Source organism: Mustela putorius, unplaced genomic scaffold (assembly GCF_011764305.1).
Source record: "Mustela putorius furo isolate JIRA1106 unplaced genomic scaffold, ASM1176430v1.1 tig00003875_pilon_pilon_pilon, whole genome shotgun sequence".
Taxonomy (NCBI): domain Eukaryota; kingdom Metazoa; phylum Chordata; class Mammalia; order Carnivora; family Mustelidae; genus Mustela; species Mustela putorius.
In genome coordinates, this window is record NW_025422026.1 from 3,150,349 (window position 1) to 3,162,640 (window position 12,292).

A 12,292-nucleotide genomic window follows, 5' to 3' on the forward strand; every position below is an offset into this window, starting at 1 on the left:
TAAAGGAACGAAGAAAAGAAGCTCGCCCCTGGAACATCGTCATGATAATTACTGTAGGCACAACCCCTAAGATGCTATAAAACTAGAGGGGAAAAACTTTAAGGAGGAACAGAGTATTTGCACAGTCTCTAGGTATTGTCTCCAAAATACAAATATATTAATTACAAAGCGGGAAAAAGTGACCTAGTAGAGAAGAAACCCAGCAGGAGCCACCTTAACCAAGGACCAAGGTAAACATGACCAGTAAAGGACATGTCGACAGCATGTCTCTCTGATGCCGCACCGGGAGAGGCGCAACAGTGCATAGCTGACTCTAATCCTGAGAAAATACCAGATCACCTCCCACAGAGGGGCACTCAGCAAAATCCCTGGCCAGTGTCATGGTCACAATTCCCATGGTCATGAGAGAGGAGAAAACGGGAGCACCACGGTTTGGAGCCTTAAAGAGGCACGGCATTGTGGGATGCTGGGTCAGAACCCAGGGCAGAACAGAGGACAACAGTGGGAAAATGGTGAAATCCCATTAAAGTCTGCAATTAATAGTGTTATACCAATGTCGATTTCTTGGGGTGGTTTTTAAAGTTTTTATTTAAATTCCAGTCAGTTCGCATGCAGCATAACATCAGTTTCAGGTGTGCCATGTGGTGACTCATCACTTCCATCAGACCCCAGCTCCTTCGCCCCCCATCGCCCATTTCCCCCAACCACCCCTCCTCTCTGGTCACCAGCAATGTGTTCTCTAGTGAAGAGTCTATTTCTGGGCCTGCCTCCCACTCTCCATCTTTTTCAGTCCTTTGCTCATTTGTTTCTTAAGTTCCACACATGAGTGAGATCATATGGGATTTGGCTTTCTCTGACTGACATTTTGCTTCGCATAATACTCTCTAGCTGCATCCATGTTATCGCAAGTGGCGGGATGTCATTCTTTTTGATGACTGAGTAATATTCCGTTGTCTATATAAGCCACAGCTTCTTTATCCATTCATCCCTTTACAGACTCTTGGGCTATTTCCAGAATTCGGCTCTTATAGATACTGATGCTATAATCATTGGGGTGCATGTGCCCCTTTGAATGAGTATTTCTGTATTTTTTGGGTAAATACCTAATAGTACATTTGCTGGATCATAGGGTAGCTCTAATTTTAACTTTCTGAGGAAACTGTACTATTTTCCACGGTGGCCACACCAGTTGCATTCCCACCAAGAGTGCCAGAGGATTCCCCTTTCTCCTCATCCTCACCAACATTTACTGTATCTTGTGTTGTTATTTTAGCCATTTTGACAGGTGCAAGGTGATATCTCATTGTGGTTTTGATTTGCGTTTTCCCGATGATAAGTAATGTTGAGCATCTTTTCATGTGTCTGTTGGCCATCTGGATGTCTTCTTAGGAGAAATATCTGTTCATTTCTTCTGACCATTTTGTAACCACATTATTCTTTTTTGGGGGTGTTGAGTTTTTATAAGTTCTTTACATATTTTGGATACTAACCCTTTATCAGATATGTCATGTGCAAATACCTTCTCCTATTCTACAGGTTGCCTTTTAGTCTTGTGGATTATTTCCTTCACTGTACAAAAGCTTTTTATTTGGATCAAGTCCCATTAATTTATTGTTGCTTTTGTTTCCCTTACCTCAGGAGACATACCTAGAAAGAAGTTGCTGTGACCAACATCCAAGAAGTTGCTGTGACCAACATCCAAGAAGTTGCTGTGACCAACATCCAAGAAGTTACTGCTTGTGTTCTCTTCTAGGATTTTAATAGTTTCAAGTGTCTTATATAGGTCTTTTATCCATTTGAATTTGTTTTTGTATGTGGAGCAAGAAAGTGGTGCAAGAAAGTTTCTTCTACACGTGGCTGTCCAGTGTTCCCAGAACTGTTTGTTGAAGAGATTGTCTTTTCCCCCACTGGAGAGGCTTTCCTGCTTTTGTTAGTTGATCATACAGTTGTCGGCCCATTTCTGGGTTTTCTGTTCTGTGTGTCTATTTCTATGCCAGGCCCAATTTCTTAGTTTCGATCAGTATATTTGGTTGTGTACAACATTGACATTAAGGGAAGTTAGACGCAGGATGCACCAGAATTCCCTGCAGTGCTTTTGTAACCATTCCATACATCTTAGTCACCTTAATATAAAAAGTTAAAAAAAAATAATTTGGTTTGTTCTGCCAGGCTCATTCGTTTTGCCTTTTCAACTCCAGCCATCCACCGGTCTATCAGCAAGTTTGCTTATGATTTCTGAGGTCATTCTACACCCCTGACAACACGTTTGATGCCAGGGACCTGCTGATGCCCCTGCCTCGGCAAGGCTCCAGGTTCAGCAGAGACCCGTGGCATGGGGTCCGGAGCTGGACGAGGGGAACCATCCTGAATTGAGGAACCACGTGGGATCCCTGGTGTGATGAAACCTTTCCTCTCTTTGCACTTGGGAAGGCTTGTCAGGGCTGGTTGCAAACTTCTCCCGTCCTTTGCTTGTTACAAAGAAAAGCCCAACAGTGATCTCTCCTTATGTTTTCCTAGCATGACTTTTTTCACCCTCTTCCTAGTTGATATGTAAGAAATAAAGTTCTGGGGGGTATTGACTTCATCACATTGTACAGGAGAGGACCCAAGCCTTCCAGCAGCGCTTGGACTGCAGCATCTGGATTTCTCCATATTCCTGGACAGTCACTGAGGATCACGAAGTAGTTCCGACAGCCAAGAAAACAGTGAGGTGTTCCCAGGGGAGTTTCTCGGAGTCGGGAAGGACATGCCCCACATTTCCTCCCTTGCCTTGTAATGCTCTCCACTCCTTGTAACCCATGGACATGGCCTCAGTTTGAGAGAGAGAGAGAGAGAGAGAAAACGAAGGGAAGAAAAGAAGAGAAAAGTGAAGAGAAAGGACGGAGGGGAGAGAAAGAAAGAAAGAAAAAGAAAAGGAGGGAGGGGGAGGGGAGGAAGACGAACCTACACTTCTAGACATCGGGGCTATCCAACCGCTCATCTCCCACATAGCTCGGCCTCCTGAGGTTAATAGAGTCTCACAAGTTACCGGACAAGGATTGATTTTTCTTCAACAAATAACCTCAGAAACCCCAAGGCCCGAGGCGAAGGGAGGGGCATCTTCAAGTTCAACAACGTGGATCCTGTCTATAAAGACTCCCTGCCGATCCCGAAGCGCTCTACACAGGGCTGGGGCACGGAGGAAGCGCTGCCACAACGTCTTCAGGCGCAGACACCTCACGTCAGTCCCTGAACCCCTCAACGTGGCCAAAAATAAGAGGGTATGACACCTCCTGCGCTCCCACTGCCACCCACTTCTGCACTACCTCAGTGGTCAATGAGGGTTTGTTTCCAGCCCTTCTGCCCTCGGCATCAACGACAGGCCATAGGGCGTACATGATTGGGATAAGGGACTCAGAGGGAACTTCTGTGTGATCGGTCCTGAATCTTGTCACCCACACTTCACAGGACAGCCCAGAGCAGGGGGCCCATCAGGTCTGCTCCTGGACCCTCAAGGAGGCAGCCAAGGTGACAACGGTCAAGGCTTCCGGAAACAACACAAAGAAGCCGCCCACATGTATAAGGATTCCACTGCATAATCAAAGTAGATTTATTTCTGAATTACATAAGGAGTCATGAAAGAAACACTAACTCTTATGTGATAGGAACAGTAGTAAAATACAGTACACAGGAATGTCACTTGAACGATACCAAGGCAACAGTACGATAGCCAACGAAAAACAGCGACTTTAAATACAAAGGAGAAGCTATTTAATAGGAAATTTTGTTGATAAGAAAAAATATATGTCCCACGTTCTTTATTACATACTGTACAAAATAAAATATTGCACCTTTAAGTCATATAATAAATATGTACAAAGAGTATCTTACAAACGATCTTTCTTTTAATTTAAAAACCTTCCCCAACCAAGTGTGACTGAGGACCAGCGCCCCACGGGCTGTGTGTGCCCATCACGTCCCCATCCTTCCCGGCCACCAAACCCTCCGCATACAGTAGTGCTCATTGTCAGTGTCGGCGAGGCTGAACTTAGAACACGACAGCTGGTGCTCCGAATACGCGGCAGAGAGACCAGCAAGCTTGCCCACGGACAGATCCAAAGCCCAAACGCACTGTTCGCTTCTCTGTGATCAGGGCCTCGGTCCCGCCCGACCTGCTTCGGGGACGCCGTGGCCAACGGACTGCCGGCGGCACGGGATGCTGACCGAGGGAGGATGGCTGCGTCCTTGGGGCCGTGGGCCATCCAAAGCCAGAACCGCTGGGGATGTTGGGGAAAGCACCCCAGAACTGAATCAGCGTCAGAACGTCACAACTTCACGCAAGCCCCAGACTCCTTCGACAGAAACAATTTAGTCCCAATTTACTCTCCACCCGGGCACCATCACCAACACCAGCACCGGCGCCAGTCTGAACGCAACCCAACGCAACCCAGCTCGGCCTCTCGCTAACCCCCAACGCCAACTCTAGCCTTGACCCTAACATACCTTCCCCTCTCACTTCACCCAATCCTCAGACTAAAATGAACCCTACACTTACCCACCAAATCCTAGCTCTGACCCCTAGCCCTCCTGTAACTTCTAGCCCAACCCAAATCCACTTTGGATTTACCGGTCTGAATTAAAACACTTATTCACAATAATTCTTTTCAATCACCATGTTTGCTATTTGGATGACTTTCTTAGAACCATCAGGATTATAAGAAATAAAAACCCTGAAATAGAAAATCCTCAGGAGTACGATTTTAGGCATAAATTAGGTCTAATAAGGCTTTGTTTTTTTTGTTTGTGTGCAAGAGAAGAGTGCTCAGAAAAAGTCTCATTCACAGCTCTTAAAAGAAAGCTTTGAATACATTTCAAAATCAGTAGAAAAGGTGAACGTGCCCTCTCCTTTGATTTCAGAGATGCCTCATCTGGTCACAGATCTCCATAGTTGTGGAATTGGTGGCAATGTCTACTCTGGGCTTTCATCCCCGGGTTCTGTAAGAGCAAAGACAAGATGCCACCCGCCCCCCCCCACCCACTCCCAGGGTCCTTGGATCAGTCGGTGCCATGAGCGTGGCCACAGGGACCGCTTCCTCTTCACAGACTAGACTTAAGGACCCATCAAAATGCCACCTGCACCACTTATGCCATCTCAACAACTACTGGCCAGGGCTTCCAAAGTGTAGATGCCTTATCAACAGGCTGAAACCCTAAAACTCGAGAGAAGAGGAGATCATCAGTTGCCGCATGCCCGTCACGTCTTCAGGACGTCCTACCCTCCACCCGTCTACACATACAGGAAAAAGCAGCCTGTGACATCGCACTGGGGATCTGGGCAGTTTCCCTACTAGGAGGGCACGGGGAGGGTCCCAAGTGCAAGAGCACACCTGCCACGGTGTGTTTGATCATCCCGGAACAGATCATCTCAAAGAGCTGTGATCAAAAACCGGCCACCAGGAAAACGTAGGACATCCCACCAGTGGCGAGTTCACAACGACCCCTGAATGCAGAATCTAGAGTTTTGAAAGAAATAACATGCTTCTGAACCAGCTGCGTCGGGGGAAAGAGCTTTTCCGTTTGGGTTGTCTTCACAGCAGCATTCCGATCCCGCCACACGTTTACCCTTCTTGACACGACTGACAGCACCTCTGCTTGTAGAGATCGAGCGAACACAAGCCGAGATGCTTCACGAACACACAGTAGTGAGTTGTGTCTGAGCAGTGTCCTGCGGAAAAGGGAAAACAGAGATACCCACTGAATACACAGCTCACCAGAGAAGGAGTTACAAAAACTGAAAAAATAAAACCCTTTGAGTTTATGACAAGCCTAACACTGAAATCACGGAGCGAGCTGGAGGAACCCGGGCTTGGGTTCACGGCCCAGGGAATAGAGTCACGGGCACGGTGACAGCGCCAGGCGGGGCAGGTGGCAGCTGCATCTGTGGGGAGCCCAGTGGCATGGATAGAACTGTTCGATCACTACGTCCTACACCCGAAACTGTGCAACCTGTACATCAGCCGGACTCAGAAAAAAAAAACTGAAAAGCAACCCCATTAAGCTCGGGATGGAGGCACGGCCCTACACGAGAGCCAGAAACTCACGGGGCTCACTTCTCATCCAGGCCTCACCCTGCTCTCCGGGGCCTCCCAGCCCTTGTGGCTCAAGCTCCTCCTCTCAGTGCTGAGAACAGCAGGGCTGTGGACCCTTGGAAAACGGATAAATGGGATGGACCTGCTCCTTAGCAAAATATATTTATGATGAAGTTTTATAAAAATGATATAACAATTATAATATACATAATACAGAAACGTGTGTCCATGAACATATAGAGTATTAAAACAATATAATGTATATATAATATATTAATAATATAAACATCTATGCCAAGAATCCCTGTCCTAGCTGAGGAGACCGCCCTCCGGGCAGAAGGGGAGTGCGGTGAGGCGGTCAGACGTGGGGACAAATCCATCATAGCCAATGCCGCCGACACCCACGGGATTCTTACATGGCCGGTCAGCGGGGACACCAAATAGGCTGCCCCCCGCCTCCCCCCAGCCCCTCGCCCAGGTCTGGCTGGGACGAGGCTGCCGGCCGGCGGTGGTACCTGAGAGGGGTACGTACTCTCACAGGAAGGCCCCAGACAGTGCCGCCAGGAAGCCGGTTTCTTCCTCTGCACACAGTGTCTCTCGGCCACGGGTCTGCAGCTCTGGGAGCGGACGCACTCGACCTTCCGGGACTGGAAGCCTCGGCCGCAGGCCGCCGTGCAGGGCCTCCAGGGGCCCGGGCGCCAGCACACGTCGCAAGCCCCCGACGAGCAGTTCCTCCTCAACGAGGGTCTGAAAGAGAAAGAAGGGAAAAGACAAGGGAAAGAAACAGAGAGTGGAAATGGGAGAGGTGGGGAGTCACTCCCCGCTGGGACAAGCCTTTCTGTGTACTCGAGCTCCGAGCCACGAAGGTTTCAGGATTAGGACCGGACTCGTCAGATGCATGATTTGCAGGGTGCATGGTGGGTGGCGCACGCGTGACCAGGACAGAGAAGCCAAGCACACGTGTCCATTCGCTTCCCACACTGAGTCAGGACACGTGTCTCAAAGGACCGGCTGTCGCGAGAAGCTGGGGCAGGTCAGCTCCGGCAAGGAAGGGAGGAACGGCTCACATTCAGCCACTTCGGACGTGCTAACGACACACAGACGGTTGTGCTTATCAAAGCACGTGGGGGAGGTTCGGGTAAGAGTGTCACATGTGTGGGAGCGAGCTGGTCTGCTAAGGGACGGCACTCAGAGTTGGCCACACGGTGAGTCGTAGTCAGATTTAACACGGGCTGTCCGGGGACAGGGATCTGTCTCTGGTTCCTTACCCTGGCAAACCGGACAGACAGCTGGCGCCCTCGACTCTGGAAGTTATCTAGCCTAGAAGAGACAGCCAGCTTGGTGGACACACTTCGGGGTGCGTGACCTTGTTCCCCGTGGCAGGGGTCCTGGGCGATATCGCGCCCCTACACGGAGCTCTCTCCCACCCCACAGGTGACTGGGAGAGAACCTCAGCTTCACCGAGCTGCCTCAATGACAGTCCTTATTCCAGGAATGTGGAAGGTTCTGGAATAAGACCGCAATCACGACGTCTGGAGATCACGAAAGCCATATTCTGCCACATGGGCCAGAGAACCAGAAACAGAAAATTCAGGAAAATAACAAAGAAGGATGCGAAACAACAAGAGCTGCAGAGGCCAGAAGAGAAAAAAACCCCAACAGCTTCTCATTTCGTGGTCTCAGTGCTTCCCGGGGTCTGACGGCATCCGCCCTTTGAATCCCTGAGGCATTTTCGTATTCCTGGAAGAGGCTCCTTACCAGCACACGGGATCTAAAAGGAGCGCAGGATCGCCGCTGGAAATGGAGTAAGATGGAGAAACTGTGTTGACCTGACCGGCTTCTGGCCCTTACAGAGTTGGAAGCAGTACTAAGAGTGGCCCATAGGGGGAGACTCCATCAAAAGGTTTGTTTGAACAACAGGGTCACACCATATTAGGGTTTTACCAGGGAAGAGAGGAGGGTATCCTGTTCATTTACAGGGCTTTCTTCCCCCCAGTGGGTGTGAATCCTAGGGGACAAAAGGGTAGTTGCTTCGGACAACCAGGCATAGAGCCAGTACTCCTGGCCCTACCCCTCATGCAGAGATGAGCTCTTTCTACCGAAAAAAGGTGAATATTCACAGAAAACACCAAAAAAAGTATTTTAAAAGGATGCCAAATGGTGCACAAGTGTTGGGTGGTCCCATCGGAATAGGAAATCGCCCACTTTTCTCGCATAAGTCATTCTGAGTTGACTTTTGCTGTTTCCAGCCCCAAGAACCCTAACACACAGCCCCCTCCGCTCTGACAGAAGGCAGGGCTGGCGGGAAGGCAGAAGGAGCCCCAGGGCTTACAACGGAGGAGACTACGCAGGGAGCCAGAGAGCCACGCGGCAGCCCTAGCTCCAGGGGCTGGTCCCTGAGGTCTTGTGAAGGGAAGGTGGGTCCAGCACAGCCCACGTCCTCGGGGCCGGGACAGGACAGGGGACGGGGCTGCCCCTGCTAGGGGGACGCAGTCTGGGCACTGGTGCGACGCACGCGTGTGCACGGGCAGCTCAGCTGCTCTCCCGTGTGGCAGGAAATCACAAGGTCACCCTGTTGCCACTAGAGTTCCCCCATGTCCCGACCCTGCTCAGTGGAGCTCCTCCCTGACCTCACACAACCCTTCACCATCAGCCACAGGCTCGCTCCTTCACACACTTCCATGTTTCCTGTTCAGCTCTGCAAATCTTTTTCTTTTTTAAAAAAGATTTTTATTATTTGAGAGAGAGAGAGAGCACAAGAGCAGGGGAGAAGGGCAGAGGGAGAAGCAGGGAGCCAGATGCGGGACTCGCTGAGCAGGGAGCCAGATGCGGGACTCGGTCCCAGGACCCCGGGATCACGACCTGAGCAGAAGGCAGATGCTCAACCAACTGAGACAGACAGATGCCCCCACATCTTTTTCTCTAAAGCCCCATTTGACCGTATATTGAGCCCCTCCCATGCTTTCTAGTATGTTTCTACCTCCTGTTCTCGCTGCCCTCGGTTGGACAGCGCTGGCACATCCACAGTGTGTCCCGAAGGACGGAGGCCGTGGCTGGAGCGCCAGGAGAGGTGGGGGTGAGGTCTGGGGTGGGGCTGTGAAGGGAGGAAAAGGGGGCGCCTGGGTCCTTGATTTCAGCTCGGGTGGTGATCTCGGGGTCATGGGATCGAGCCCTACATCCGGCCCCTGCTCAACAGAGAATCTGCCTGAGATTCTTTCTCTCTCCCTCTGCCCCTCCCCCATGTCCCCGCTACCCCGTATCTCGCTCTCTAAAAATAAATCAGTCTCTAATAAATAAATAAATAAATAAATAAACAAAGGGAGAGAGGAGTTGACCGTGTGGCGTTTTCTAGGCCACACTGCAGACTTTGGTCACCCTCCTTGCTAAGAGCGAGTGAGGTCTCTAAAGTGGCTTTAATCTGTCGGGGAGGTGGGGTGCCGAGGTGGTGCAATCCGATTTGACTTTGGAAAGGACCGCTCAGGCTGCAGGGTGGGGTCTGGGTAGGAAAGGACCAACAGGTGGAGGGGGACCCGTGGGATGGCTCGGCTACAGGCCATCACGGCAGAGATGGGCTCGAGAACATAATACAAGGAACCAAAATGTATATAAAAACTTATCGGGGGGCGCCTGGGTGGCTCAGTGGGTTAAGTAAGCCTCTGTCTTCGGCTCAGGTCATGATCTCAGGGTCCTGGGATCGAGTCCCGCATCGGGCTCTCTGCTCAGCGGGGATCCTGCTTCCTCCCCCTTCTCTCTGTCTGGCTCTGCCTACTTGTGATCTCTGTCTGTCAAATAAATAAATAAAATCTTAAAAATAAAAGTTATCAGAGGGGCGCCTGGATGGCTCTGTCGGTTGAGCATCTAACTCTTGATTTGGGCTCAGGTCATGATCTCAGGGTTGTGAGATCGAGCCCGTGGGGAGCTTGCTTAATATTCTCTCTCCCTCCGTCTCTGCCCCTCCCCTCTGCTTATGGGCACATACATGTGCTCTCTCTCTCTCTCTCATTCATTCTAAAAAAGAAAAAAAGTCATCAGAAAAATATAAATTACAATAGGATGTGATTTTTTACCCATCAGATTGACAAAATTTTAAAGACTGAAAACCCATTGGGGCGCCTGGGTGGCTCAGTGGGTTAAAGCCTCTGCCTTCGGCTCAGGTCATGATCCCGGGGTCCTGGGATCGAGCCCCGAGTTGGGCTTTCTGCTCAGCAGGGAGCCTGCTTCCCTTCCTCTCTCTCTGCCTGCTTGTGATCTCTGTCTGTCAAATAAGTAAATAAAATCTTTAAAAAAAAAAAAACAAAAACCCCATATAATGTTCATGAAAAGGGGGAACCCTCATGCACTCTTGGTAGAGACGTTCTGATGGTAACTTAGCAGTATCAGAATGAACAGGCCTGTCAATTCAATCCTAGGCTGTACCCAAAACATAGCTGTTAGTGGATAAAGATATATGTTCTAAGATGTTTACTACAGCATTTGTTTGGGATAGGAAAAAAAAAAAACCTGAAACACACAAATGTCCATCAGCAATGGAATGAGATAAAAGTGTTGAAAAGAGCAAAGGGAATCTTACGTACCCAGATCAGGGAAAGTCTATAATGTACGGATAAGGAGAAAAAGCAAGTTTCAGAAAAGTACATCAGGTGTGCTAAAAAAGAAAGCTCAACGCGTGTACACGCTTGTGCCATCCGCCTGTCTTTGAGAATGCCAGATGAGACCTCTGGGGTGATCCGTGTCGGTCTGTGTGTGGTCTCTGTCTGCTCAGCAAAAGACAAAGCTAGGTTGTCTGTTGAGAGAGAGGGAAGCTGTTCCGATCATTTTCCACTTGAGGAAAACAGGTCCGGCTGGGGTTGTGTTGTGGGGAACAGGAAACACAGCGGACTCTGCATTGCCAAACCTTACTGAAGGCTCAGAATGGACACGGAGCCAACTGTCAAGGTCATCTCGTTTTCTCCGGCAGCACTCAGGGTGGGGAGGAGAGAGAGGGAGTCATATTCTGAGCATCCTCTGTGACCCAGGCTGCATAGATGTTTCAGACCAGCCAACTCCTCGAAACCTCCCAACCATAGTTTTGCATGGACCGTAATACCCCAGTGGGTAGACTAGACCCTGGGTGGCCTGGGTCATCTAGGAAGAGAGCGGGAGAATCCCACATTCCCTCCTTAGCACGCTTTCTGGCTCTCCCTCCATTTCACACTGGCTGGGGCGCGCTCCTCCGGGACGATGGAGTCGCCAGGCAGAAGGAGCCCAGGTCTCGGGGTGACCTCACGGAACAGCGCCCCTCGGCCCCAAACTGAGCACCAGCTTTGACTCCTACACAAGAGAAAAGCAAACTCTTTTTGTGTTTAAGTCCCTTCGCAAGGTAAAAGCTTGTTTCATTCTGCTGCACCACTGTGCCCGCCTCCTCGCCCGAGGTTTCCAGGCAGAGGAATACACCGTCCGCGGCAAACACTGGGAAGATTTAAGCTGTAAACCTCAGTGAAATATCATTAGGCTTGACCAACTTTGGCTACGGAGGGAAAAATGCCTGTCCTCAATGCTACTCTTTTATTTTCTCTTTGGGGTGTCCCTGTCCAGATATGTTTCATGTCTATATCACGTGTAATTAGAACAGGGGATACTAGTGACTCTTCCAGCCTTACGCACGCTGTCGGGGACGGCACTGTAAGAGAGTGTCCCTGCTAGGAACTGTCGGTTGTGAGAGGTCGTGGACGGGAGGGTCATTCCACTGTCAGGAAGTCACAGCCGCGGACTGGGGCAGGAGAGGGTTCGTGCGGCCCCGGGGCAGGTCGGTACCTCTTTCTGTCATCACAGCGGGGGTCAGAGCTGTTGTGCGGTTGACAGACTTCGTGTTGCGGCTGCAGCCTCCCCGTGCGACCCAGGCAACGCGCAGGACACTGGAACAGAAGCACAAAGCAGGAGACACCACTGTGAGCCCATGAGTGCCGTGGTGCCAAGACCATGTGCTGAGATGGGGCCGCGGGTCCCCAGGGAAATCAGGGAGGGTGGAAGCTCGGCTCTGGGGCCAGACCGCCTTCCCTCAGCATCTTCCTCTTCCTCTACACCGCCCCCCCACCCCGCCTGCCCCAGAAACTTAGAGCACCTCTGGGGAGAAGGGAGAAGGAGGGGGCCAGTCTGTAACGGACAGGGCTTAGGTCCAACAATGACATTGCTTCAAACCATAAGCAACTGCCAAATTTGGGTTTTCCTGCTCTGAGCAAAAGCGG

At 50.4% G+C, this 12,292-nt stretch overlaps 1 protein-coding gene across 1 annotated transcript in view; it reads right to left on the reverse strand.

The window, feature by feature from the left end:
- Positions 1-3,559: 3,559 nt before the first annotated feature.
- ADAMTSL3 (ADAMTS like 3) overlaps positions 3,560-12,292 on the reverse strand; it is a 339,169-nt gene continuing 330,436 nt past the window's right edge. The window contains exons 27-29 of the mRNA XM_045067215.1: positions 11,862-11,962; positions 6,583-6,815; positions 3,560-5,640 (exon numbers count right to left, since the gene is read on the reverse strand). Of these exons, the coding sequence (XP_044923150.1) occupies positions 5,468-5,640; positions 6,583-6,815; positions 11,862-11,962 (507 nt within the window). The 3' untranslated portion in view covers positions 3,560-5,467. The remainder of the gene's footprint in view (positions 5,641-6,582; positions 6,816-11,861; positions 11,963-12,292) is intronic.